The sequence below is a fragment of the Camarhynchus parvulus genome, unplaced genomic scaffold (genome assembly GCF_901933205.1).
Source record: "Camarhynchus parvulus unplaced genomic scaffold, STF_HiC, whole genome shotgun sequence".
NCBI classification, from domain to species: Eukaryota; Metazoa; Chordata; class Aves; order Passeriformes; family Thraupidae; genus Camarhynchus; species Camarhynchus parvulus.
In genome coordinates, this window is record NW_022148072.1 from 343 (window position 1) to 27,117 (window position 26,775).

The 26,775-nt window shown below is 45.3% G+C and overlaps 1 protein-coding gene across 1 annotated transcript in view; it reads right to left on the minus strand.

Annotated features, from left to right (window-relative positions):
• Positions 1–8,645: 8,645 nt before the first annotated feature.
• WDR46 (WD repeat domain 46) overlaps positions 8,646–26,775 on the minus strand; it is a gene marked incomplete at its 5' end in the record, with an annotated part of 40,981 nt that continues 22,851 nt past the window's right edge. Inside the window, 4 exons of the mRNA XM_030969708.1 lie at positions 8,646–8,801; positions 12,684–12,779; positions 17,126–17,220; positions 21,889–22,039. Of these exons, the coding sequence (XP_030825568.1) occupies positions 8,646–8,801; positions 12,684–12,779; positions 17,126–17,220; positions 21,889–22,039 (498 nt within the window). The remainder of the gene's footprint in view (positions 8,802–12,683; positions 12,780–17,125; positions 17,221–21,888; positions 22,040–26,775) is intronic.

The following is a 26,775-nucleotide window of genomic DNA, read 5'->3' on the forward strand; positions in this document are numbered from 1 at the left end:
GACATCCTGCAGGGCGAATTCGGCGACAGCTACGCCAACCTGACGCGGCAAGACGCTGCTGCTGCTGCGCTGGGCCCGCCTGCTGCGCGGCCGCGCCCTTCCTGCTCCAAAGCGACGACGACGCTTTCGTCAACGTGCCCGCTGTCGCGACACACCTGGCGACATGGCGGGACGCGCCTGCCCGCCTCTACCTGGGCCGCGTCCACTGGCGGGTGGCGCCGAACGCGACCGCGCAGCCGCCACCACGTTCGTGGCGCTGTACCCGCTAGTCGCGATACCCGCCCTACTGCAGCGGCACGGCCTACGTGCTGTCGACCGCCGGGCGGCGGGCGGTGCTGGCGGCGGGCGCGTTGGCGTGCCGCTGGCGCTGCCCGAGGATGTGTGGGTGGGGGTCCGGCGCGGGCGGGCGGGGCGCGGCGCGGCACTCGGCGCCGCGTGGCTTCGGCGCGCTGCTTCGCCGAAGCGCTGCTGCCTGGGCCGGGCGCTGTTCAGCGCGCAAGCCTGCGGCCCGCGCTCGCCGCGCCGCCTGGGGGCGCCTCCCGGGGCTCCCGGGGGGCTGCGGGGGGCTCTGGGCCGTGCTGGGGCTGCTGCGGTGCCGCCTGATGGCCCTGGGGGAGGGGCTGTGGGGAGCGGGGGGTTGGGGGGATCCCGAGTGACGTCATGGCAGCGGGGAATCCCCCCTCCTCCTGCCTTCACTGTAGTGGGAGTGACGTCATGCAGGGGAATCCCCCTCCTCCCCCCTTCACTGTAGTGGGAGTGACGTCATGAAATCCCCCTCCCCTTCACTGTAATGGGAGTGACGTCATGGCAGGGGGGAATCCCCCCTCCTCCTGCCCTTCACTGTAGTGGGAGTGACGTCATGGCAGGGGGGAATCCCCCCTCTTCCTCCCCTTCACTGTAGTGGGAGTGACGTCATGGGAAGGGGGAATCCCTCCTCCTCCCCTTCACTGTAGTGGGAGTGACGTCATGGCAGGGGGGGAATCCCCCCCCCTCCTCCTCCCCTTCACTGTAGTGGGAATGACGTCATGGGAGGTGGGGAAATCCCCCTCCTCCTGCCCCCCTCCCCCCGTGGAGCTTGTAGTTGAGGGTGACGTCACGGGGGGTGACGTCATGAGTGGGGGAATCCCCCGTTCCTTCTCCCTCCCCCCCCCCCATGGAGAATGTAGTTGGGGGGGGTGATGTCATTGGGAGTGACGTCATGAGAGGGGGAACCTCCTCCCCCCGGAGACTGTAGTTGGGGGATGACGTCATGGGGGAGTGATGTCATGGGGGAGTGACGTCATCAGTGGGAGAACCCCCCACCGCAGTGGGGACACGTGACTGGCGATGACCTCGCAGGATTGTGACGTTATGGGGAATGATGTCATAAGTCGGGGGCCCCTCCCCAAACGGGTCAATGGCCCCCCCCAGATGGGGGCAGCGACTGGGGTGACGTCACAGGGCGGTGACGTCACAGGGCGGTGACGCAATGGGCACGGGGAACCTCCAGCCAATGGGGACCGTGGCTGGGGGTGACGTCATGCGAGTGACATCACAGATCCCCCCCAATGGGGACAGAGGGTGACGTCACGGGGGTGACATCACGGGTTGGAGAGTGATGTCACGTGTTGGACACGCCCGGCACGGTGACACGGATGTCACCGGGATGTGGCACAAGGACACAGAGCTGGCACAGTGACACGGATGTCACCCAGAAGTGACACAGGTGTCACACGGACCCGGCACAGTGACACGGATGTCACCGGGATGTGGCACAAGGACACAGAGCTGGCACGGTGACACGGATGTCACCGGGATGTGGCACAGGTGTCACACGGACCCGGCACAGTGACACGGATGTCACCGGGATGTGGCACAGGTGTCACACGGAGCTGGCACGGTGACACGGATGTCACCGGGATGTGGCACAGGGACGTGGGCATCACGCGGGTGTCACCTGGAGCTGGGACAGTGACACGGATGTCACCGGGATGTCACCTGGACCTGGCATGGTGACACGGATGTGACACAGATTTGACCTGGATGTGACACAGATGTGACACGGATGTGACACGGATGTGACACGGACCTGGCACGGTGACACAGATGTCACCTGGATGTGACACCGATGTCACCTGGATGTCACGCAGGCATCACACAGAGCTGGCACGGTGACACCGGTGTCACCTGGCTGTCACCTGGGTGTGACACAAGGACACAGACCTGGCACGGTGACACCGATGTCACCTGGCTGTCACCTGGATGTGACACAAAGACATAAACCTGGCATGGTGACACCAATGTCACCTGGCTGTGACACCGACATCCCCAGGCTGTCACCTGGATGTGACACCAAGGCCACCTGGATGTGACACAAGGACACGAGTGTCACCTGGATGGCACCGGGACCTGGCACGGTGACACCAACACCTGGATGTGACACAAGGACACAGACCTGGCACGGTGACACCGATGTCACCTGGCTGTCACCTGGATGGCACCAGGACCTGGCACGGTGACACCAACGTCACCTGGATGTGACACACACTTCACCTGGCTGTCACCTGGATGTGACACAAGGACACGAGTGTCACCTGGATGGCACCGGGACCTGGCACGGTGACACTGATGTCACCTGGGTGTCACCTGGATGTGACACCAAGGTCACCTGGCTGTGACACTGATGTCCCTTGGATGTCCCCTGGCTGTGACACCGATGTCCCCGGGCTGTCCCCGGGCTGTGACACCGATGTCCCCTGGCTGTCCCCTGGCTGTGACACCGATGTCCCCTGGCTGTCCCCAGGCTGTCCCCGGGCTGTCCCCTGGCTGTCCCCGGGCTGTGACACCGATGTCCCTTGGCTGTCCCCGGGCTGTCCCCTGGCTGTCCCCGGGCTGTGACACCGATGTCCCCGGGCTGTCCCCTGGCTGTCCCCGGGCTGTCCCCGGGCTGTCCCCGGGCTGTGACACCGATGTCCCCTGGCTGTCCCCGGGCTGTCCCCTGGCTGTCCCCTGGCTGTGACACCGATGTCCCCTGGCTGTCCCCGGGCTGTCCCCTGGCTGTGACACCGATGTCCCCTGGCTGTCCCCGGGCTGTCCCCTGGCTGTCCCCTGGCTGTGACACCGATGTCCCCTGGCTGTCCCCGGGCTGTCCCCTGGCTGTGACACCGATGTCCCCGGGCTGTCCCCGGGCTGTCCCCTGGCTGTGACACCGATGTCCCCGGGCTGTCCCCGGGCTGTGACACTGATGTCCCCTGGCTGTCCCCGGGCTGTCCCCGGGCCTGGCGCCGCTGTCACCGGTGCCACCCCCAATAAAGTCGCCGGCGCCGGTGACACCGAGGGGGCCTCGCCTGGGGGGAGGGGACAACGGGGACACCCGGAATTGGGATGGGGACACTTTGGGGAGCCCAGAATTCGGGATGGGGACACTTTGGGGACCCCAAAAATGGGGGGGAGGGCCCCAAAAATTTTGGGATGGGGACACTTTGGGGACTCCAAAATTTGGGATGGGAACCCAAAATTGGGGGGAGGGGACCCCAAAAATGGGATGGGGACACTGCGAGGACCCCAAAATTTGGGATGGGACCCTAAAAATGGGGGAGGGGACATTGGGGACAGCTAAAAATGGAGAAAGGGGACCCGAAAATTCGGGATGGGGACACTTTGAGGACCCTAAAATTCGGGATGAGGTCCCCAAAATTTGGGATGGGACCCCAAAAATGGGGGAAAGGGACACTGGGGACCCCAAAATTCGGGATGGGGACACTTTGGGGACCCCAAAAATGGGGGGAAGGGGACACTTTGGGGACCCCAAAATTCGGGATGGGGACACTTTGAGGACCCTAAAATTCAGGATGAGGTCCCCAAAATTTGGGACGGGACCCTGAAAATGGGGGAAGGGGACATTGGGGACCCCAAAATTCGGGATGGGAACCCAAAATTGGGGGGAGGGGACCCCAAAAATGGGATGGGGACACTGCGAGGACCCCAAAATTTGGGATGGGACCCTAAAAGTGGGGGAGGGGACATTGGGGACCCCAAAAAAGGGGAGGGGACCCCAAAATTGGGGGAAGGGAACATTGGGGACCCCAAAATTTGGGATGGGACCCCCAAAACTGGGGGCAGGGGACACTGGGGACACCTAAAAATGGGACGGGGACATTTTGGGGTCCCCCAAAATTGGGATGGGGACATTTTGGGGTCCCCCAAAACCGAGCTGGGGATACTTTGGGGACCTCCAAAAATGGGGATAGGACCCCAAAACTGAGGGGGAGGGGAACATTGGGGACCCCAAAATTCGGGATGGGAACCCAAAATTGGGGGGAGGGGACCCCAAAAATGGGATGGGGACACTGCGAGGACCCCAAAATTTGGCATGGGCCCCTAAAAGTGGGGGAGGGGACATTGGGGACACCTAAAAATGGAGAAAGGGGACCCCAAAACTGGGGATTGGACCCCAAAATTCGGGATGTGGACACTTTGAGGACCCTAAAATTCGGGATGAGGTCCCCAAAATTTGGGATGGGACCCCAAAAATGGGGGAAAGGGACACTGGGGACCCCAAAATTCGGGATGGGAACCCAAAATTGGGGGGAGGGGACCCCAAAAATGGGATGAGGACCCCAAAATTTGGGATGGGACCCTAAAAGTGGGGGAGGGGACCCCAAAATTGGGGGAAGGGAACATTGGGGACCGCAAAATTTGGGATGGGACCCCCAAAACTGGGGGCAGGGGACATTGGGGACACCTAAAAATGGGACGGGGACATTTTGGGGTCCCCCAAAATTGGGATGGGGATACTTTGGGGACCTCCAAAAATGGGGATAGGAACCCAAAATTGGGGGGAGGGGACATTGGGGACCCCAAAATTTGGGATGGGACCCCCAGAAATGGGGGGAGGGGACATTTGGGGACCCCCAAATTGGGGACAAATCCAGCTGCAGCCACCCCAAAATCGCTGCGCCCCAAATTTATTTCTTGAAGCGCTCCAGGGCCCCCTTTTTTGGGGGGGATCCCCCCAATTTTGGGGCTTTTCCCCCCAATTTGGGGCCAGGACCCCCCTTCTGCCCCTTCCTCTTCGTTTTGGGGTTTTCCCCCTTTTTTTGCCCATTTTTTGGGGTTTTTCCCCCCAATTTTTTTCCCATTTTTTGGGCGTTTCCTTCCCCTTTTTCCTGATTTTTTGGGGTTTTTTCTCCCATTTTTTCTGCCGATTTTTGGGGATTTTCTCCCAGTTTTTTCCCCCTTTTTTTGGGGCGTTCTCCCGTTTTTTTTGCCGGTTTTTGGAGGTTTTCTCCCAGTTTTTTCCCGGATTTTTGGGGGGTTTTCCCTTCTTTTTTCCTCTTTTTTTGGGGGGGTTCTTCCTGGTTTTTCTCCTTCTCCTTCTGCTCCAAACTCTGCCGGATCCGGGCCTGGGGAGGGGGAAAATGGAGAATTTGGGACCCCTCCCAAAAATCCCCAGAATTTCCCAAAAAACCCAGACCCCAAAATTCCCCCAAAAAATTTTTTTTGCAAGTCCCCAAAAAATTCCCCCCCAACTTCCCAAAAAGGTCCCCAAGAAATTCCTAAAAAAATTCCAAAAAAAAAAATCTCCCCCAAAACTTCCCATAAAATTCCCCCCCAAAAAATCCCAAAAAATTTCAATAAAAATCCCCAAAAATCCCCTCCAAAAATTCCCAATAAAATCCCCAAAAGTTCCAATAAAAATCCCCCAAAATCCCCCAAAATGCCCCCAAAAATCTAAAAAAAATCCCAAAAAATTCAAATAAAAATCCCCCAAAATTCCCAAAAATCACCCCCAAAAAAATCCCCAAAAAATTCCCCAAAACCCCCCAAAAAAATCCCAAAAATCCCCTCAAAAATTCAAATAAAAATCCCCAAAAATCCCCCCAAAAAGTCTCAAAAAATCCCCAAAAAATTCCAATAAAAATCCCCCAAATTCCCCCCAAAAAGTCCAATAAAAATTCCCAAAAAATTCCCAAAATCCCCCCAAAAAATCTCAAAAAAATCCCAAAAAATTCCAATAAAAATCCCCCAAAATTCCCAAAAAACTCAAATAAAAATTCCCAAAAAATCCCCAAAAATCCCCCAAAAAGTCCCAAAAAAACCCCAAAAAATTCAAATAAAAAACCCCAAAAATCCCCCCCAAAAAGTCTCAAAAAAATCCCAAAAAATTCCAATAAAAATCCCCCAAATTCCCCCCAAAAAGTCCAATAAAAATTCCCAAAAAATTCCCAAAATCCCCCCAAAAAATCTCAAAAAAATCCCAAAAAATTCAAATAAAAATCCCCAAAAATCCCCCCAAAAAGTCTCAAAAAATCCCCAAAAAATTCCAATAAAAATCCCAAAATCCCCCCCAAAAAATTCCCAATAAAATCCCAAAAAAACTCAAATAAAAATCCCCAAAAATCCCCCCAAAAAGCTCAAAAACCCAAAAATCCAATAAAAACCCCCAAAAATTCCCCCCAAATCCCCCAAAAGTCTCAAAAAAACCCCAAAGAATTCCAATAAAAATCCCCCAAATTCCCCCCAAAAAGTTCAATAAAAATTCCCAAAAAATTCAAATAAAAATCCCCAAAAATTCCCCCAAAATTCCCAAAAAAACCCCAAAATATTCCAATAAAAATCCCCAAAAATCCCCCCAAAAAGTCTCAAAAAATCACAAAAAATTCAAATAAAAATCCCCCAAATTCCCCCCAAAAAGTCTCAAAAAATTCCCAAAAAATTCCAATAAAAATCCCCAAAAATTCCCAAAAATCCCCCCAAAAAGTCTCAAAAAAATCACAAAAGATTCAAATAAAAATCCCCAAAAAATCCCCCCAAAATTCCCAAAAAAACCCCAAAAAATTCCAATAAAAATCCCAAAAATCCCCCCAAAATTCCCAATAAAATCCCAAAATATTCCAATAAAAATCCCCAAAAATCCCCTCCAAAATTCCCAATAAAATCCCCAAAAAATTCCAATAAAAATCCCCAAAAATCCCCCCAAAAAAGTCTCAAAAAAATCCCAAAAAATTCCAATAAAAATGCCCAACCAAAACCCCCAAACAAAAAAAACCCCAAAACCCCAAAAATCTCACCCCACAATAAAACCCAAAAAATCCCCCCAAAATCTCAAAAAATCCCCAAAAATTCCCCCCCAAAATATAATCCCAAATCCCAAACCCCAAAACTCAAAACCCAAAATCAAATAAAAACCCCAAAACCCCCAAAATCAAAACCCAAAAAATTCAAATAAAAATAAAAAAAAAAACCTAAAAAAAAACCCCAAAAATTCAAATAAAAATCCTCAAAAATCCCCCCAAAATTCCCAAAAAAACCCCAAAAATTACAAAAAACCCCCAAAATTCCCAAAACCCAAAAAATCCAATAAAAATCCCAAAAATCCCCCCCAAAATTCCCCAAAAACCCAAAAATTCCAATAAAATCCCCAAAAATTCCCCCAAATCCCCCAAAAATTCTCAAAAAAACCCCAAAAAATTCCAATAAAAATCCCAAAAATCCCCCCCAAAATTCCCAAAAAAATCCAAAAAAATTCCAATAAAAATCCCCAAAAATCCCCCCCAAAATTCCCAATGAAATCCCCAAAATATTCCAATAAAAATCCCCAAAAATCCCCCCAAAATTCCCAAAAAAATCCAAAAAATTCCAATAAAAATCCCCAAAAACCCCCCAAAAATTCCCAAAAAATCCCCAAAAATTCAAATAAAAATCCCCCAAAAAATCCCAAAAATCCCCTCAAAAATTCCAATAAAAATCCCCAAAAATCCCCCCCAAAATTCCCAATAAAATCCCAAAAAATTCCAATAAAAATCCCCCCCAAAATTCCCAAAAAAACCCCAAAAAATTCCAATAAAAATCCCCCCCAAAATTCCCAAAAAAATCCCAAAAAATTCCAATAAAAATCCCCCAAAAAATTCCCCCAAATCCCCCCAAAAAGTCTCAAAAACCCCCAAAAAATTCCAATAAAAATCCCCCCCCAAAAATTCCCAATAAAATCCCAAAAAATTCAAAAAATCCCCCAAAATCCCCCAAAATTCCCAATAAATCCCCAAAATATTCCAATAAAAATCCCCAAAAATCCCCCCAAAATGACCAATAAAATCCAAAAAAATTCCAATAAAAATCCCCCCCAAAATCCCAAAAAAATCCCAAAAATTCCCCCAAAATTCCCAATAAAACCCCAAAATATTCCAATAAAAATCCCCCAAAATCCCCCCAAAAAGTCCAATAAAAATTCCAATAAAAATCCCAAAAATCCCCCAAAAATCTAAAAAAAATCCCCCAAAAATTCAAATAAAAATCCCCAAAAATCCCCCCAAAAAATCTCAAAAACATCCCAAAAAATTCCAATAAAAATCCCAAAACCCCCCCAAAATTCCCAAAAAAATCCCCAAAAATTCCAATAAAAATCCCCCCCAAAATTCCCAAAAAAATCCCCAAAAATTCCCCCAAAATTCCCAATAAAACCCCAAAAAATTCCAATAAAAATTCCCCCAAATCCCCCCAAAATTCCCAATAAAATCCCAAAAAATTCCAATAAAAATCCCCCAAAATCCCCCCAAAAAGTCCAATAAAAATTCCAATAAAAATCCCAAAAATCCCCCCAAAATTCCCAATAAAATCCCAATAAAAATCCCAATAGAAATGCCCCCAAAGCGCTAAAAGCGCCACTAAACCGCGAAGGGAATGTGGCAATTTGCCCAGAATCGCCGCTTTCGCTCTCGAAGCTCACCCTGTGCCGGCGTGCTGCAAGCTGCCGCGGGCGCCGGGCGCCCTCCCCCTGAGGCCGGCCGCAGCAATTTGGCTCTGGAATTGGGGTCAAACCCCTGGGAAACGGGAAAACCGGAGAGAAATCGGCATTTGGGGCAAATCTGGGGCTTCGGGGGGGGAAAATCGCAATTTGGAGGGAAAATTTGGGGAATTGTTGGGGTGAAATGGGAGGATTTTGGGGAGAAATGTGGTGATTTTTGGGGTGAAATTCTGGGGATTTTGGGGAGAAATTTGGTGATTTTGGGGTGAAATTGGAGGACTTTGAAATTTCAGGGGTTTGGGGAGACATTCAAGAATTTTGGGGTGAAATTCAGGAATTTTGGGGAGAAATTCAGGAATTTTGGGGTGAAATGGGAGGATTTTGAAATTTCAGGATTTTGGGGAGAAATTTGGCGATTTTGGGGTGAAATTGGAGGATTTTGAAATTTCAGGATTTTGGGGTGAAATTTCAGGATTTTGGGGAGAAATTCAGGAATTTTGGGGTGAAATTCTGGGGATTTTGGGGAGAAATTTGGTGATTTTGGGGTGAAATTGGAGGATTTTGAAATTTCAGGGTTTTGGGGTGAAATTCAGGAATTTTGAGGTGAAACTCAGGAATTTTGGGGTGAAATTCTGGGGATTTTGGGGAGAAATTTGGTGATTTTGGGGTGAAATCGGAGGATTTTGAAATTTCAGGGGTTTGGGGTGAAATTCTGGGGATTTTGGGCAGAAATTTGGTGATTTTGGGGTGAAACTCAGGAATTTTGGGGTGAAATTGGAGGATTTTGAAATTCTGGGGATTGGGGTGAAATTCAGGAATTTTGGGGTGAAATTCTGGGGATTTTGGGGAGAAATTTGGTGATTTTGGGGTGAAATTCTGGGGATTTTGAAATTTCAGGGTTTTGGGGTGAAATTCTGGGGATTTTGGGGTGAAACTCAGGAATTTTGGGGTGAAATTCAGGAATTTTGGGGTGAAATTCAGGAATTTTGGGGTGAAATTGGAGGATTTTGAAATTTCAGGATTTTGGGGTGAAATTCAGGAATTTTGGGGTGAAATGGGAGGATTTTGAAATGTCAGGATTTTGGGGTGAAATTTCAGGATTTTGGGGAGAAATTTGGTGATTTTTGGGGTGAAATTCTGGGGATTTTGGGGTGAAATTCTGGGGATTTTGGGGAGAAATGGGAGGATTTTGTAATTTCAGGGGTTTGGGGTGAAATTCAGGAATTTTGGGGTGAAATTCTGGGGATTTTGTAATTTCAGGGTTTGGGGTGAAATTCAGGAATTTTGGGGTGAAATTCTGGGGATTTTGGGGAGAAATTTGGTGATTTTGGGGTGAAATTCTGGGGATTTTGAAATTTCAGGGTTTTGGGGTGAAATTCTGGGGATTTTGGGGAGAAATTCTGGGGATTTTGGGCAGAAATTTGGTGATTTTGGGGCGAAACTCAGGAATTTTGGGGTGAAATTGGAGGATTTTGAAATTCTGGGGATTTTGGGGTGAAATTCAGGAATTTTGGGGAGAAATTCTGGGGATTTTGAAATGTCAGGGTTTTGGGGTGAAATTCAGGAATTTTGGGGAGAAATTCTGGGGATTTTGGGGAGAAATTTGGTGATTTTGGGGTGAAATGGGAGGATTTTGAAATTTCAGGGTTTTGGGGTGAAATTCAGGAATTTTGGGGTGAAATTCTGGGGATTTTGGGGTGAAATTGGAGGATTTTGAAATTTCAGGGGTTTGGGGTGAAATTCTGGGGATTTTGGGGTGAAATTCAGGAATTTTGGGGTGAAATTCTGGGGATTTTGGGGTGAAATTCAGGAATTTTGGGGTGAAATGGGAGGATTTTGTAATTTCAGGGTTTTGGGGTGAAATTCAGGAATTTTGGGGTGAAATTCTGGGGATTTTGGGCAGAAATTTGGTGATTTTGGGGTGAAATTCTGGGGATTTTGGGGTGAAATTCAGGAATTTTCGGGTGAAAACAGAGGATTTTGAAATTCCAGGGTTTTGGGGAGAAATTCTGGGGATTTTGGGGAGAAATTTGGTGATTTCGGGGTGATATTGGAGGATTTTGAAATTTCAGGGTTTTGGGGTGAAATTCTGGGGATTTTGGGGTGAAATTGGAGGATTTTGAAATTTCAGGATTTTGGGGTGAAATTCTGGGGATTTTGGGGAGAATTTTGGGGTGAAATTTGGGGAGATTTTTGGGGTGAAATTTGGGGTGAATTTTGGGGTAATTTTTGGGTAAAATTCTGGGTGATTTTAAGGCAACTTTGGGGTGAAAATTGGGATAATTTTTAGGTGATGGGGTCATTTTAGAGGTGAATTTTGGGGTGATTTTTGGATAAAATTTGGGGTGATTTTGGGGCAATTTCGGGGTGATTTTGGGATAATTTTTGGATGATTTTGGGATAATTTTGGGGTGAAATTTGGGGTAATTTTAGGGGTGAATTTTTGGATGATTTTGGGATAATTTTGGGGTCATTTTGGGATAATTTGGGGGTGATTTTAGGGCAATTTTTGAGTGATTTTGGGGCAATTTTGGGGTGATTTTGGGATAATTTTTGGATGATTGTGGGATAATTTTGGGGTGGATTTTTGGGCAATTTTGGGTGATTTTGGGATAATTTTGGGGTCATTTTGGGATAATTTTGGGGTGATTTTAGGGCAATTTTTGGGTGATTTTGGGATAATTTTGGGGTGAATTTTGGGGTAATTTTAGGGTAATTTTAGGGTGAAATTTGGGGCAATTTTGGGGTATTTTTGGGATAATTTTTGGATGATTGTGGGATAATTTTGGGGTGGATTTTTGGGCAATTTTGGGTGATTTTGGGATAATTTTGGGTGATTTTAGGGCAATTTTTGCGATAATTTTGTGATAATTTTGGGGTGTTTTTGGGATAATTTTGGGGCGGATTTTGGGGTAATTTTAGGGGTGAATTTTTGGGTGATTTTGGGGCAATTTTGGGGTCATTTTGGGATAATTTTTGGGGTGATTTTGGGGCAATTTTGGGTGATTTTAGGGGTGAATTTTGGGGCGATTTTGGGGCAATTTTGGGGTCATTTTGGGATAATTTTGGGGTGATTTTGGGGTAATTTTGGGGTGATTTTGGGATAATTTTTGGGTCATTTTGGGATAATTTTTGGGTGATTTTAGGGGTGAATTTTTGGGTGATTTTGGGGTCATTTTGGGATAATTTTGGGTAATTTTGGGATAATTTTTGGGGTAATTTCAGGGGTGAATTTTTGGGTGATTTTGGGATAATTTTGGGTGATTTTAGGGCAATTTTTGCGATAATTTTGTGATAATTTTTGGATGATTTTGGGGTGATTTTGGGGTGATTTTGGGGCAATTTTAGGGGTGAGTTTTTGGGTGATTTTGGGATAATTTTGGGATAATTTTGGGGTGAATTTGGGATAATTTTGGGATAATTTTTGGATGATTTTGGGATAATTTTGGGGCGGATTTTTGGGTAATTTTAGGGGTGAATTTTGGGGTGATTTTGGGGCAATTTTGGGATAATTTTGGGGTGATTTTGGGATAATTTTGGGGTGATTTTGGGATAATTTTGAGGTGATTTTAGGGCAATTTTGGGGTGATTTTGGGATAATTTTGAGGTGATTTTAGGGCAATTTTGGGTGATTTTGGGATAATTTTGGGGCGGATTTTGGGGTCATTTTGGGATAATTTTTGGATGATTTTGGGGTAATTTTGGGGTCATTTTGGGATAATTTTAGGTGATTTTGGGGCAATTTTTGGGTGATTTTGGGGCGGATTTTGGGGCGATTTTAGGGGTAATTTGGGGGTGATTTTGGGATAATTTTTGGGTGCTTTTAGGGGTGAATTTTGGGTGATTTTGGGGCAATTTTGGGGTGGATTTTGGGGCAATTTTTGGGTGATTTTGGGGTAATTTTAGGGGTGAATTTTGGGGTGATTTTGGGGTGCAAGGAGCGGATTTCGGGGCTCACCAGGCGCTGCAGCCTCTCGTGCTGTTTCTGCTCCAGCCCGGCCGTGTCGACGCGCGAGAGCAGCGCAGGGTCCGGGCTCAGCAGCTCCGCCGGGATCTGGGGCGAAAAACGGCGATTTTGGGCAAAAATCCGGGATTTTGGGCAAAAATCCGGGGATCCAGGGGAAGGAAATGGGGATTTGAGGGGGGGAGAAATGGGATATGGGGAGAAATAAAGAGGGATTTTCAGGGAAAATGGGATTTGGGGGAAAAGAAATGGGGATTTTGGGGGAAAAAATGGGAATTTTGGGAAAAAAATACCGGGGATTCAGGGGAAAGAAATGGGGATTTTGGGGGAAAAATGGGGATTTTGGGGAAAAAATACCGGGGATTCAAGGGGAAAATGGGAATTTAGGGGAAAATGGGATTTGGGGGAAATAAATGGGGATTTTGGGGGGAAAAAGGGGATTTAGGGCAAAAATCCGGGGATTGAGGGGAAGGAAATGGGGATTTGCGGGGGGAGAAATGGGATATGGGGAGAAATAAAGAGGGATTTTCAGGGAAAATGGGATTTTGGGGAAAAGAAATGGGGATTTTGGGGGAAAAATGGGGATTTTGGGAAAAAATACCAGGGATTAAAGGGGAAAATGGGAATTTGGGGAAAATGGGATTTGGGGGAAATAAATGAGGATTTAGGGGTAAAAAATGGGATTTTGGGAAAAAATATCGGGAAAAATGGGGTAAAAAATGGGAATTTAGGGAAAAAATGGGATTTGGGGGGAAATAAATGGGGATTTGGGGGAAAAATGGGATTTTTGGGGGAAATAAATGGGGATTTGGGGGAAAAAATGGGGATTTTGGGAAAAAATATGGGGATTGAGGGGAAATAAATGGGGATTTTGGGGAAAAATGGGGATTTGGGGAAAATGGGATTTGGGGGAAATAAATGGGGATTTTGGGGAAAAATGGGATTTTTGGGGGAAAGAAATGGGGATTTAGGGGTAAAAAATGGGGATTTTGGGAAAAAATACCAGGGATTCAAGGGGAAAATGGGAATTTTGGGAAAAAATGGGATTTGGTGGAAATAAATGGAGATTTTGGGGGAAAAAGGAGGATTTTGGGGAAAAATCCGGGGATTCAGGGAAGGAAATGGGGATTTGAGGGGGGAGAAATGGGATATGGGGAGAAATAAAGCGGGATTTTCAGGGAAAAATGGGATTTTTTGGGGGAAATAAATGGGGATTTAGGGGTAAAAAATGGGGATTTTGGGAAAAAATATGGGGATTGAGGGGAAATAAATGGGGATTTTGGGGAAAATGGGGATTTGGGGAAAATGGGATTTGGGGGAAATAAATGGGGATTTTGGGGGAAAGAAATGGGGATTTAGGGGTAAAAAATGGGGATTTTGGGAAAAAATACCAGGGATTCAAGGGGAAAATGGGAATTTTGGGAAAAAATGGGATTTGGTGGAAATAAATGGAGATTTTGGGGGAAAAAAGGAGGATTTTGGGCAAAAATCCGGGGATCCAGGGGAAGGAAATGGGGATTTGAGGGGGGAGAAATGGGATATGGGGAGAAATAAAGAGGGATCTTCAGGGAAAAATGGGATTTTGGGGGAAATAAATGGGGATTTTGGGGGAAAAAAGGAGGATTTTGGGAAAAAATACCAGGGATTCAAGGGGAAAATGGGAATTTTGGGAAAATGGGATTTGGGGGAAATAAATGAGGATTTAGGGGTAAAAATGGGATTTTGGGAAAAAATATCGGGAAAAATGGGGTAAAAAAATGGGAATTTTGGGGAAAAATGGGATTTGGGGGGAAAAAATGGGGATTTGGGGAAAAATCGGGATTTTTGGGGGAAATAAATGGGGATTTAGGGGGAAAAAATGGGGATTTTGGGGAAAAATATGGGGATTTGAGGGGAAATAAATGGGGATTTTGGGGAAAATGGGGATTTGGGGAAAAAATGGGATTTGGGGAAATAAATGGGGATTTTGGGGAAAAATGGGATTTTTGGGGAAAGAAATGGGGATTTGGGGAAAAAATGGGGATTTTGGGAAAAAATACCAGGGATTCAAGGGGAAAATGGGAATTTTGGGGAAAAATGGGATTTGGGGGAAATAAATGGAGATTTTGGGGGAAAAAATGGGGATTTTGGGCAAAAATCCGGGGATTTAGGGAAAGAAAAATGGGGATTTGAGGGGGGAGAAATGGGATATGGGGAGAAATAAAGCGGGATTTTCAGGGAAAAATGGGATTTTTGGGGAAAAAAATGGGGATTTTGGGGAAAAAATATGGGGATTTTGGGAAAAAATACCGGGGATTGAGGGGAAAAAATACCAGGGATTATAGGGGAAAATGGGGATTTGGGGAAAATGGGATTTGGGGGAAATAAATGGGGATTTAGGGGTAAAAAATGGGGATTTTGGGAAAAAATATCGGGGAAAAATGGGGTAAAAAATGGGAATTTAGGGAAAAAATGGGATTTGGGGGGAAATAAATGGGGATTTGGGGGGAAAAATGGGATTTTTGGGGGAAATAAATGGGGATTTAGGGGTAAAAAATGGGGATTTTGGGAAAAAATATGGGGATTGAGGGGAAATAAATGGGGATTTTGGGGAAAATGGGGATTTGGGGAAAATGGGATTTGGGGGAAATAAATGGGGATTTTGGGGAAAATGGGATTTTTTGGGGGAAAGAAATGGGGATTTAGGGGTGAAAAATGGGGATTTTGGGAAAAAATACCAGGGATTCAAGGGGAAAATGGGAATTTAGGGAAAAAATGGGATTTGGGGGAAATAAATGGAGATTTTGGGGAAAAAAGGAGGATTTTGGGCAAAAATCCGGGGATTCAGGGGAAGGAAATGGGGATTTGAGGGGGGAGAAATGGGATATGGGGAGAAATAAAGAGGGATTTTCAGGGAAAATGGGATTTTTGGGGAAAAAAATGGGGATTTTGGGGAAAAAACGGGGATTTTGGGAAAAAATGGGATTTGGGGGGAAAGAAATGGGGATTTTGGGCAAAAATGGGGATTTTGGGGAAAAATACCGGGGATTCAAGGGGAAAATGGGGATTTTGGGGTAAAATGGGAATTTAGGGGGAAAATGGGATTTGGGGGAAATAAATGGGGATTTTGGGGAAAAATAATGGGAATTTGGGGTTGGAAGTTTGGGGGTTTTAGAGGAAAATCATGGGGATTTGGGGTTGGAAAAAAGGCAATTTTGGTGGGAAAAATGGGAATTTTGGGGAAAAATGGGAATTCAGGGAGAGAAATCAGGATTGGGGGTCAGGAATGGGAGTTTTGGGGGAAAAACGCAGGAATTTGGGGAAAGGAAATGGAATTTGGGAGGGAAAAAATTTGGGCATTTTAGGGGGGGAAATTGGGAATTTGGGGGGAAAATTGGGAATTTTGAGCAGGGAAATTGGGAATTTGGGGGGAAAATTGGGAATTTGGGGGAAAATTGGGAATTTGAGGGGAAAAATGGGGAATTTTCAGGAGGAAAATGGGGAATTTCGAGGGGGAAAAAATTGGGAATTTTGGGAGGAAAATTGGGAATTTGGAGGGAAAATTGGGAATTTTTGGGGGAAAAAAGGGGAATTTTGGGGGGAAATGGGGAATTTTGAGGGGGAAAATGGGGAATTTCAATGAGGAAAATTGGGAATTTGGGGGAGAAAATTGGGAATTTGGGGGGAAAATGGGAATTTTGGGGGAAAAATTGGGAATTTTGAGGGAGAAAAAAAGGAAATTTTGGGGGAAAATGGGGAATTTGGGGGAAAAAAGGAAATTTTTGGGCAAAAATGGGGAATTTTGAGGAGGAAAATGGGGAATTTCGGGGGAAAAAAGGGAATTTGGGGGAAAAATTGGGAATTTTGAGGGGGAGAAACAGGGATTTTGGGGGGGAAAATTGGGAATTTCTGGGGGAAATGGGGAATTTCGAGGAGGGAAATTGGGAATTTGGGGGAAAAATTAGGAATTTTGAGGGGGAAAAAAGGGAATTTTTGGAGGGAAAATGGGGAATTTCAAGGAGGAAAAAAGGGAATTTGGGGGAAAATTGGGAATTTTGAAGAGGGAAATGGGGAATTTGGGGGGAAATGGGGAATTTTGAGGGGGAAAATGGGGAATTTCAATGAGGAAAATTGGGAATTTGGGAGAAAATTGGGAATTTGGGGGGAAAATGGGGAATTTGGGGGGAAAATTGGGAATTTTGAGGGGAAAAAAAGGGAATTTTTGGGGGAAAATGGGGAATTTGGGGGAAAGAAGGGAATTTTTGGGGAAAAATGGGAAATTTTGAGGAGGAAAATTAGGGAATTTGGGGGAAAATTGGGAATTTCGAGGAGGAAAACTGGGAATTTCGAGGAGGGAAAAAAGGGAATTTTTGGGGGGGGATCAGGGGGAATGTTGGGATGTCGGGTTGGGATTTTTGGGGTGAGTTTTGGGGGATTTGGGGTTTTTTTTTTGTCACCTTTTCCAGCAGCGCCTTCACCTCCCACTCCTGGCGCTGGCGGCGGCTGCGGAAGGGATTCTGCTCGAGCCCGTCCGCGTTGGGCTCCCCCGAGCCTGGAACGCAAAATTCGGGGGCTTCAGGGGGGAAATTGGGGCCCAAAAATTCCCCAAAATCCCATCAGGAAGAGCAAAGGAAAAATCCCCCGGGAAGTGGCAAAAATCCGCCGGGAAAAATCCATTTCCAATTCAAAAAAACCGCCCCAAAAATCCATCAGGAATTCCCAAAAATCCACCGGGAATTCCCAAAAATCTGCTGGGAATTCCCAAAAATCCGCTGGGAATTGCCAAAAATCTGCTGGGAAAAATCCATTTGCAAAAAAAGGAAAACAACACAAAAAACCGCCCCCAAAAATCCATCAGGAATTCCCAAAAATCCGCCAGGAAAAATCCATTTCCAAAAGAAAAAACCACCCCATAAAATCCATCAGGAATAGCAAAGGAAAATCCCTCGGGAATTGGCAAAAATCCGTTGGGAAAAATCCATTTCCAATTCAAAAAAACGCCCCAAAAATTCATCAGGAATTCCCAAAAATCCGCTGGGAATTCCCAAAAATCCGCTGGGAAAAATCCATTTGCAAAAAAAGAAAAACAACACAAAAAACCCCCCAAAAATTCATCAGGAATTCCCAAAAATCCATCAGGAATTCCCAAAAATCCACCAGGAATTCCCAAAAATCTGCTGGGAAAAATCCATTTCCAAAAAAAGGAAAACCGCACAAAAAACCGCCCAAAAATTCATCAGGAATTCCCAAAAATCCATCAGGAATTCCCAAAAATCCGCCGGGAAAAATCCATTTCCTGAAAAAGGAAAACCACCCCAAAAATTGCACCCAAAATCCCCAAAAATTCTTAAAAAACCCTAAAAATCCACAAAAAGCACCCCAAAATGCCCCAAAAGCCCCGAATTTCACCCAAATATTCCCCAAATCCCCGAATTTTTCCCAAATTTGCCCAAAATCCCCGGATTTCCCCCCAAATCCCACCTGGCACCAGGATGCTGCTGAATCCCATCCCTTGCCTGACCCCAAAAACCCTCAAAAATCCATTTTAAATCCTTCAAAATCCATTAAAAAAACCCCAAAAAATCCACACAAACCGCCCCAAAATCGCTGATTTTTTTTCCCAAATTTGCCCAAAATCCCCGGATTTCACCCCAAATCCCACCTGGCACCAGGATGTTGGTGAAGCCCATCCCATGTCTGGCCCCAAAACCCCCCAAAAAAATTCCCTTAAAACCCCCAAAACCCCCACAAAATTTCCCAAATTTTCTGCAAATTTGCCCAAAATCCCCGGATTTGGCCCCAAACCGCACCTGGCACCAGGATGCTGGTGAAGCCCAGTCCATGTCTGACCCCAAAAATCCCCTCAAAACCCCCCCAAAAATTCATTAAAACCCCCAAAAAATCCATAAATAAACCCCAAAAATCCACACAAAACCGCCCCAAAATTGCTGATTTTTTCCCGAATTTGCCCAAAATCCCCGGATTTCACCCCAAATCCCACCTGGCACCAGGATGCTGGTGAATCCCATCCCATGGCAAACCCCCAAAAACCCTCAAAAATCCATTTTAAGTCCTTCAAAATCCATTAAAAAAACCCCAAAAAATCCACAAAAACCACCCCAAAATCGCTGATTTTTTCCCAAATTTGCCCAAAATCCCCGGATTTCACCCCAAATCCCACCTGGCACCAGGATGCTGCTGAATCCCAGTCCATGTGTGACCCCAAAAATCCCCTTAAACCCCCCCCCAAAAATTCATTTAAAAAACCCAAAAATCCACACAAACCACCCCCAAAATGCCCCAAAATCCCCGATTTTTTCCCCGAATTTGCCCAAAATCCCCAAATTCCACCCCAATTTTCCCAAAATCCCCGGATTTCACCCCAAATCCCACCTGGCACCAGGATGCTGGTGAATCCCATCTCCTGTCTGACCCCAAAAATTGCACCCAAAACCCCCAAAAATTCATTTAAAAACCCCCAAAAATTCATTAAAAAATCCCCAAAAACCACCCCAAAATGCCCCAAAATCCCCGATTTTTTCCCAATTTTCCCAAAATCTCCCGGATTTCACCCCCAAATCCCACCTGGCACCAGGATGCTGGTGAATCCCATCCCATGTCTGGCCCCAAAACCCCCCAAAAAAATCCCCTTAAAACCCCCAAAACTCCCCACAAAATTTCCCCAAATTTTCTGCAAATTTTCCCCAAAATTCCAAGAATTTCACCCAAATTTTCCCAAAATCCCGCCCATTTCACCCCCAAATCCCACCTGGCACCAGGATGCTGCTGAAGCCCAGTCCATGTCTGACCCCAAAAATCCCCTTAAAACCCCCAAAATTCATTAAAACCTCCCAAAAATCCATAAATAAACCCCAAAATCCACACAAACCACCCCAAAATCGCTGATTTTTTCCCGGTACCCAAAATCCCCGGATTTCACCCCAAATCCCACCTGGCACCAGGATGCTGGTGAAGCCCAGTCCATGTCTGACCCCAAAAATCCCACCCAAAATCCCCAAAAATCCATTAAAAAAACCCCAAAAATCCACACAAACCACCCCAAAATGCCCCAAAATCGCTGATTTTTTCCCGAATTTGCCCAAAATCCCCGGATTTCACCCCAAACCGCACCTGGCACCAGGATGCTGCTGAATCCCATCCCATGGCAAACCCCCAAAACCCTCAAAAATCCATTTTAAATCCTTCAAAATCCATTAAAAAAACCCCAAAATTTCCCAAATTTTCTGCAAATTTGCCCAAAATTCCAAAATTTCACCCAAATTTTCCCAAAATCCACCGAATTTTCCCCAAACCGCCACCTGGCACGAGGATTCTGATGAATCCCATCCCATGTCTGACCCCAAAAATTCCCTTAAAACCCCCCCAAAAATTCATTTAAAAATCCCCAAAAAACCCCAAAAACCACCCCAAAGTGCCCCAAAATTGCTGATTTTCTTCCCGAATTTGCCCAAAATCCCCGGATTTCACCCCAAATCCCACCTGGCACCAGGATGCTGGTGAAGCCCAGTCCATGTCTGACCCCAAAAATCCCACCCAAAACCCCCAAAAATTCATTAAAAAAACCCCAAAAAATCCACACAAACCACCCCAAAATGCCCCAAAATCCCCGATTTTTTCCCCGAATTTGCCCAAAATCCCCAAATTCCACCCCAATTTTCCCAAAATCCCCGGATTTCACCCCAAATCCCACCTGGCACCAGGATGCTGGTGAATCCCATCTCCTGTCTGACCCCAAAAATTGCACCCAAAACCCCCAAAAATTCATTTAAAAACCCCCAAAAATTCATTAAAAAATCCCCAAAAACCACCCCAAAATGCCCCAAAATCCCCGATTTTTTCCCAATTTTTCCCAAAATCTCCGGATTTCACCCCAAATCCCACCTGGCACCAGGATGCTGGTGAATCCCATCCCATGTCTGACCCCAAAAATCCCCTTAAAACCCCCCAAAAATTCATTAAAAAACCCCCAAAAAATCCACACAAACCACCCCAAAATGCCCCAAAATCCCCGATTTTTTCCCCGAATTTGCCCAAAATCCCCAAATTCCACCCCAATTTTCCCAAAATCCCCGGATTTCACCCCAAATCCCACCTGGCACCAGGATGCTGGTGAATCCCATCTCCTGTCTGACCCCAAAAATTGCACCCAAAACCCCCAAAATTCATTTAAAAACCCCCAAAATTCATTAAAAAATCCCCAAAAACCACCCCAAAATGCCCCAAAATCGCTGATTTTTTCCCAATTTTCCCAAAATCTCCGGATTTCACCCCAAATCCCACCTGGCACCAGGATGCTGGTGAATCCCATCCCATGTCTGGCCCCAAAACCCCCCAAAAAAATTCCCTTAAAACCCCCAAAACTCCCCCACAAAATTTCCCAAATTTTCTGCAAATTTTCCCAAAATTCCAAGAATTTCACCCAAATTTTCCCAAAATCCCCGGATTTCACCCCAAATCCCACCTGGCACCAGGATGCTGCTGAAGCCCAGTCCATGTCTGACCCCAAAAATCCCCTTAAAACCCCCCAAAAATTCATTAAAACCTCCCAAAAATCCATAAATAAACCCCAAAAATCCACACAAACCACCCCAAAATCGCTGATTTTTTCCCGAATTTGCCCAAAATCCCCGGATTTCACCCCAAATCCCACCTGGCACCAGGATGCTGGTGAAGCCCAGTCCATGTCTGACCCCAAAAATCCCACCCAAAATCCCCAAAAATCCATTAAAAAAACCCCAAAAATCCACACAAACCACCCCAAAATGCCCCCCAAAATCGCTGATTTTTTCCCGAATTTGCCCAAAATCCCCGGATTTCACCCCAAACCGCACCTGGCACCAGGATGCTGCTGAATCCCATCCCATGGCAAACCCCCAAAAACCCTCAAAAATCCATTTTAAATCCTTCAAAATCCATTAAAAAAAACCCCAAAATTCCCAAATTTTCTGCAAATTTGCCCAAAATTCCAAGAATTTCACCCAAATTTTCCCAAAATCCACAAATTTTCCCCCAAACCGCACCTGGCACGAGGATTCTGATGAATCCCATCCCATGTCTGACCCCAAAAATCCCCTTTAAAACCCCCAAAAATTCATTTAAAAAACCCCAAAAATCCCCAAAAACCACCCCAAAGTGCCCCAAAATTGCTGATTTTTTCCCAATTTTTCCCAAAATCCCCGGATTTCACCCCAAACCGCACCTGGCACCAGGATGCTGGTGAAGCCGCGCCCGTGGCCGGCGCCCAGCACGTCCTGGAAGGGGCAGAACTGGAGCCCCCAAATTTGGGGGTTTGGGGTTCGGTGCTGCAGGAACGGCCCCGAGGGCGGGGCCGAGGCCGGTTTGGGGTAAATCTGGGGGGAAACGGGAAAATTGGGGTGGAAAATGGGGATTTTGGGAAAAAATGGGGATTGGGAAATGGGAAAATTGGGGGGGAAAATGGGGATTTTGGGGAAAAATGGGAGTTTTGGGGGAAAAAATGGGGATTTTAGGAGGGGAAATGGGAATTTTTGGGAAAAAAAATGGGGATTTTTTGGAGGGAAAATGGGGATTGGGAAATGGGAAAATTGGGGTGAAAAATGGGGATTTTGGGGAAAAATGGGAGTTTTGGGGGAAAAAATGGGAATTTTGGGGGAAAATGGGAGTTTTGTGTGAAAAAATGGGGATTTTAGGGAGGAAAATTGGGGATTTTGGGGAAAAAAATGGGGACTGGGAAATGGGAAAATTGGGGTGAAAAATGGGGATTTTGGGAACAATGGGGAAAACCACGGGCGTTTTGGGGGAAAAAATGGGGATTTTAGGAGGGAAAATAAGAATTTTGGGAAAAAAGGGGATTTTAGGAGGAAAAATGGGGATTGGGAAATGGGAAAATTGGGGTGAAAAATGGGGATTTTGGGAAAAAATGGGAGTTTTGGGGGAAAAAATGGGGATTTTAGGGAGGAAAATGGGAATTTGGGGTGAAAAATGGGGATTTTGGGAGGAAACATGAGGATTGGGAAATGGGAAAATTGGGGGAAAAATGGGGATTTTGGGAAAAATGGGGAAAACCACGGGCGTTTTGGGGGAAAAAATGGGGATTTTAGGGAGGAAAATAAGAATTTTTGGGGAAAAAAAGGGGATTTTAGGAGGGAAAATGGGGATTGGGAAATGGGAAAATTGGGGTGAAAAATGGGGATTTTGGGAAAAAATGGGGATTTTAGGGAGGAAAATAAGAATTTTGGGAAAAAAAAGGGGGATTTTTTGGAGGGAAAAAGGGGATTTTGGGAAAAAAGGGGATTTTGGGAGGAAAAATGGGGATTTTGGGGAAAAATGGGAGTTTTGTGTGAAAAAATGGGAATTTTAGGAGGGGAAATGGGAAAATTGGGGTGAAAAATGGGGATTTTGGGGAAAAAATGGGGATTTTAGGAAGGAAAATAAGAATTTTTGGGGAAAAAAAGGGGATTTTAGGAGGGAAAATGGGGATTGGGAAATGGGAAAATTGGGCTGAAAAATGGGGATTTTAGGGAGGAAAATAAGAATTTTTGGGAAAAAAAATGGGGATTTTTTGGAGGGAAAAAGGAGATTTTGGGAAAAAAGGGGATTTTGGGAAAAAAGGGGATTTTGGGAGGAAAATTGGGGATTTTGGGGGGAAAATTGGGGATTTTGGGGAGGATTTGGGGTTTGGGGGTTGGGGATTGCAGGAAAGGGGAGGGCGGGGAAAGAAAGTTTGGGGAAAAAAATTTGGGGGAAACGGGAAAATTGGGGTGAAAAATGGGGGGAAAAAATGGGGATTGGGAAATGGGAAAATTGGGGGAAAAATGGGGATTTTGGGGAAAAATGGGAGTTTTGGGGGAAAAAATGGGGATTTTAGGGAGGAAAATGGGGAAATTGGGGTGAAAAAATGGGGATTTTGGGAGGAAACATGAGGATTGGGAAATGGGAAAATTGGGGTGAAAAATGGGGATTTTGGGAAAAAGAGAAAAACGGGGCGTTTTGGGGAAAAAATGGGGATTTTAGGGAGGAAAATAAGAATTTTTGGGAAAAAAGTGGGGGATTTTAGGAGGATATTGGGGATTGGGAAAGGGGAATTTTTGGGCTGAAAAATGGGGATTTTGGGGAAAAAATGGGGATTTTAGGGAGGAAAATAAGAATTTTTGGGGAAAAAAATGGGGATTTTTTGGAGGGAAAAAGGGGATTTTGGGAGGAAAAATGGGGATTTTGGGGAAAAATGGGAGTTTTGTGTGAAAAAACGGGAATTTTAGGAGGGGAAATGGGAAAATTGGGGTGAAAAATGGGGATTTTGGGGGAAAAATGGGAGTTTTGGGGGAAAAATGGGGATTTTAGGGGGGAAAATGGGAATTTGGGGTGAAAAATGGGGATTTTGGGAAAAAATGGGGATTTTAGGGAGGAAAATAAGAATTTTTGGGAAAAAAAAGGGGATTTTTTGGAGGGAAAATGGGGATTGGGAAATGGGAAAATTGGGGTGAAAAAATGGGGATTTTGGGAAAAAATGGGAGTTTTGGGGGAAAAAATGGGAATTTTGGGGAAAAATGGGAGTTTTGGGAAAAAATGGGGATTTTAGGGAGGAAAATGGGAAAATTGGGGTGAAAAAAAGGGGATTTTGGGAGGAAACATAAGGATTGGGAAATGGGAAAATTGGGGTGAAAAATGGGGATTTTGGGAAAAAAGGGGATTTTTGGGGGAAAATTGGGGATTTTGGGGAAAAATGGGGATTGGGAAATGGGAAAATTGGGGTGAAAAATGGGGATTTTTGGGGAACAAAAACGGGCATTTTGGGGGAAAAAATGGGGATTTTGGGAGGGGAAATAAGAATTTTTGGGAAAAAAAATGGGGATTTGGGGAAAAAATGGGAGTTTTGGGGAAAAAAATGGGGATTGGGAAATGGGAAAATTGGGGTGAAAAATGGGGATTTTGGGGAAAAATGGGAGTTTTGGGGGAAAAAATGGGGATTTTAGGGAGGAAAATGGGGAATTTGGGGGTGAAAAATGGGGATTTTGGGGAAAAAAATGGGGATTGGGAAATGGGAAAATTGGGGTGAAAAATGGGGATTTTGGGAAAAATGGGGAAAACCACGGGCGTTTTGGGGGAAAAAATGGGGATTTTGGGGGAATTTTGGGAAAAAAAATGGGGATTTGGGGAAAAAATGGGAGTTTTGGGGAAAAAAATGGGGAATTTGGGAAAATGGGGGGAAAAATGGGGATTTTGGGAAAAATGGGGATTTTAGGGAGGAAAAAGGGGGAAAAAGGGGAATTTTTGGGGGAAAAAAATTTTGGGGGAATTTTTGGGGAAAAATGGGAGTTTTGTGGGAAAAAATTGGGAGAATGGGTTTTGGGGAAAAATTGGGAATTTGGGGGGAAAAGGGGAATTTTGGGGTGAAAACGGGGAATTTTGGGGGTAGGAATTTTGGGGGAAAAAAGGAGAATTTTTGGGGTAAGAAGGGATATTTTTGGGGCGAAAGGTGAATTTTGGGGGTAGAAAAGGTGAATTTTGGGGTAAAAAAGGTGAATTTTTGGGGTAGAAAAGGTGAATTTTTGGGGTAGAAAAGGTGAATTTTTGGGGTAGAAAAGGTGAATTTTTGGGGATAAAAAAGGTGAATTTTTGGGGTAGAAAAGGTGAATTTTTGGGGCAGCAAAGGTGAATTTTTGGGGTAGAAAAGGTGAATTTTTGGGGTAGAAAAGGTGAATTTTTGGGGCAAAAATGGGGATATTTTGGGGTAAAAAAGGTGAATTTTTGGGGCAGCAAAGGTGAATTTTTGGGGCAGCAAAGGTGAATTTTTGGGGTAAAAAAGGAGAATTTTTGGGGCAGCAAGGGTGAATTTTTGGGTCAGAAAAGGTGAATTTTGGGGGTAAAAAAGAGGATTTTGGAAGGTAAAAAAGGGGATGTTTTTGGGGCAGAAAATGTGAATTTTTGGGGCAGCAAAGGAGAATTTTTGGGGCAAAAAAGGAGAATTTTGTGGGTAAAAAAGGTGAATTTTGGAAGGTAAAAAAGGGGATTTTGCAGGGTAAAAAAGGGGATATTTTGGGGCAGAAAATGTGAATTTTTGGGTCAGCAAAGAAGAATTTTTGGGGCAGCAAAGGAGAATTTTTGGGGTAAAAAAGGAGAATTTTTGGGGCAGCAAAGGAGAATTTTTGGGGCAGCAAAGGTGAATTTTTGGGTCAGCAAAGGTGAATTTTTGGGGCAGCAAAGGAGAATTTTTGGGGCAGGAAAGGTGAATTTTTGGGTCAGCAAAGGAGAATTTTTGGGGTAAAAAAGGTGAATTTTTGGGGTAGAAAAGGTGAATTTTTGGGGTAGAAAAGGTGAATTTTTGGGGTAGAAAAGGTGAATTTTTGGGGCAGCAAAGGTGAATTTTTGGGGTAAAAAAGGTGAATTTTTGGGGTAGAAAAGGAGAATTTTTGGGGCAGGAAATGTGAATTTTTGGGGTAAAAAAGGAGAATTTTTGGGGCACCAAAGGAGAATTTTTGGGGTAAAAAAGGTGAATTTTTGGGGTAAAAAAGGAGAATTTTTGGGGCAGCAAAGGAGAATTTTTGGGGTAAAAAAGGAGAATTTTTGGGGCAGCAAAGGAGAATTTTTGGGGCAGCAAAGGAGAATTTTTGGGGTAAAAAAGGAGAATTTTTGGGGCAGCAAAGGAGAATTTTTGGGGTAAAAAAGGAGAATTTTTGGGGCAGGAAATGTGAATTTTTGGGGCAGCAAAGGAGAATTTTTGGGGCAGGAAAGGTGAATTTTTGGGGTAGAAAAGGTGAATTTTTGGGGTAAAAAAGGAGAATTTTTGGGGCAGCAAAGGAGAATTTTTGGGGCAGCAAAGGAGAATTTTTGGGGCAGGAAATGTGAATTTTTGGGGTAAAAAAGGAGAATTTTTGGGGCAGGAAAGGTGAATTTTTGGGGTAAAAAAGGAGAATTTTTGGGGCAGGAAATGTGAATTTTTGGGGCAGCAAAGGTGAATTTTTGGGGCAGGAAATCTGAATTTTTGGGGCAAAAGAGGTGAATTTTTGGGGTAAAAAAGGAGAATTTTTGGGGTAGAAAAGGAGAATTTTTGGGGTAGAAAAGGAGAATTTTTGGGGTAGAAAAGGTGAATTTTTGGGGCAGGAAATGT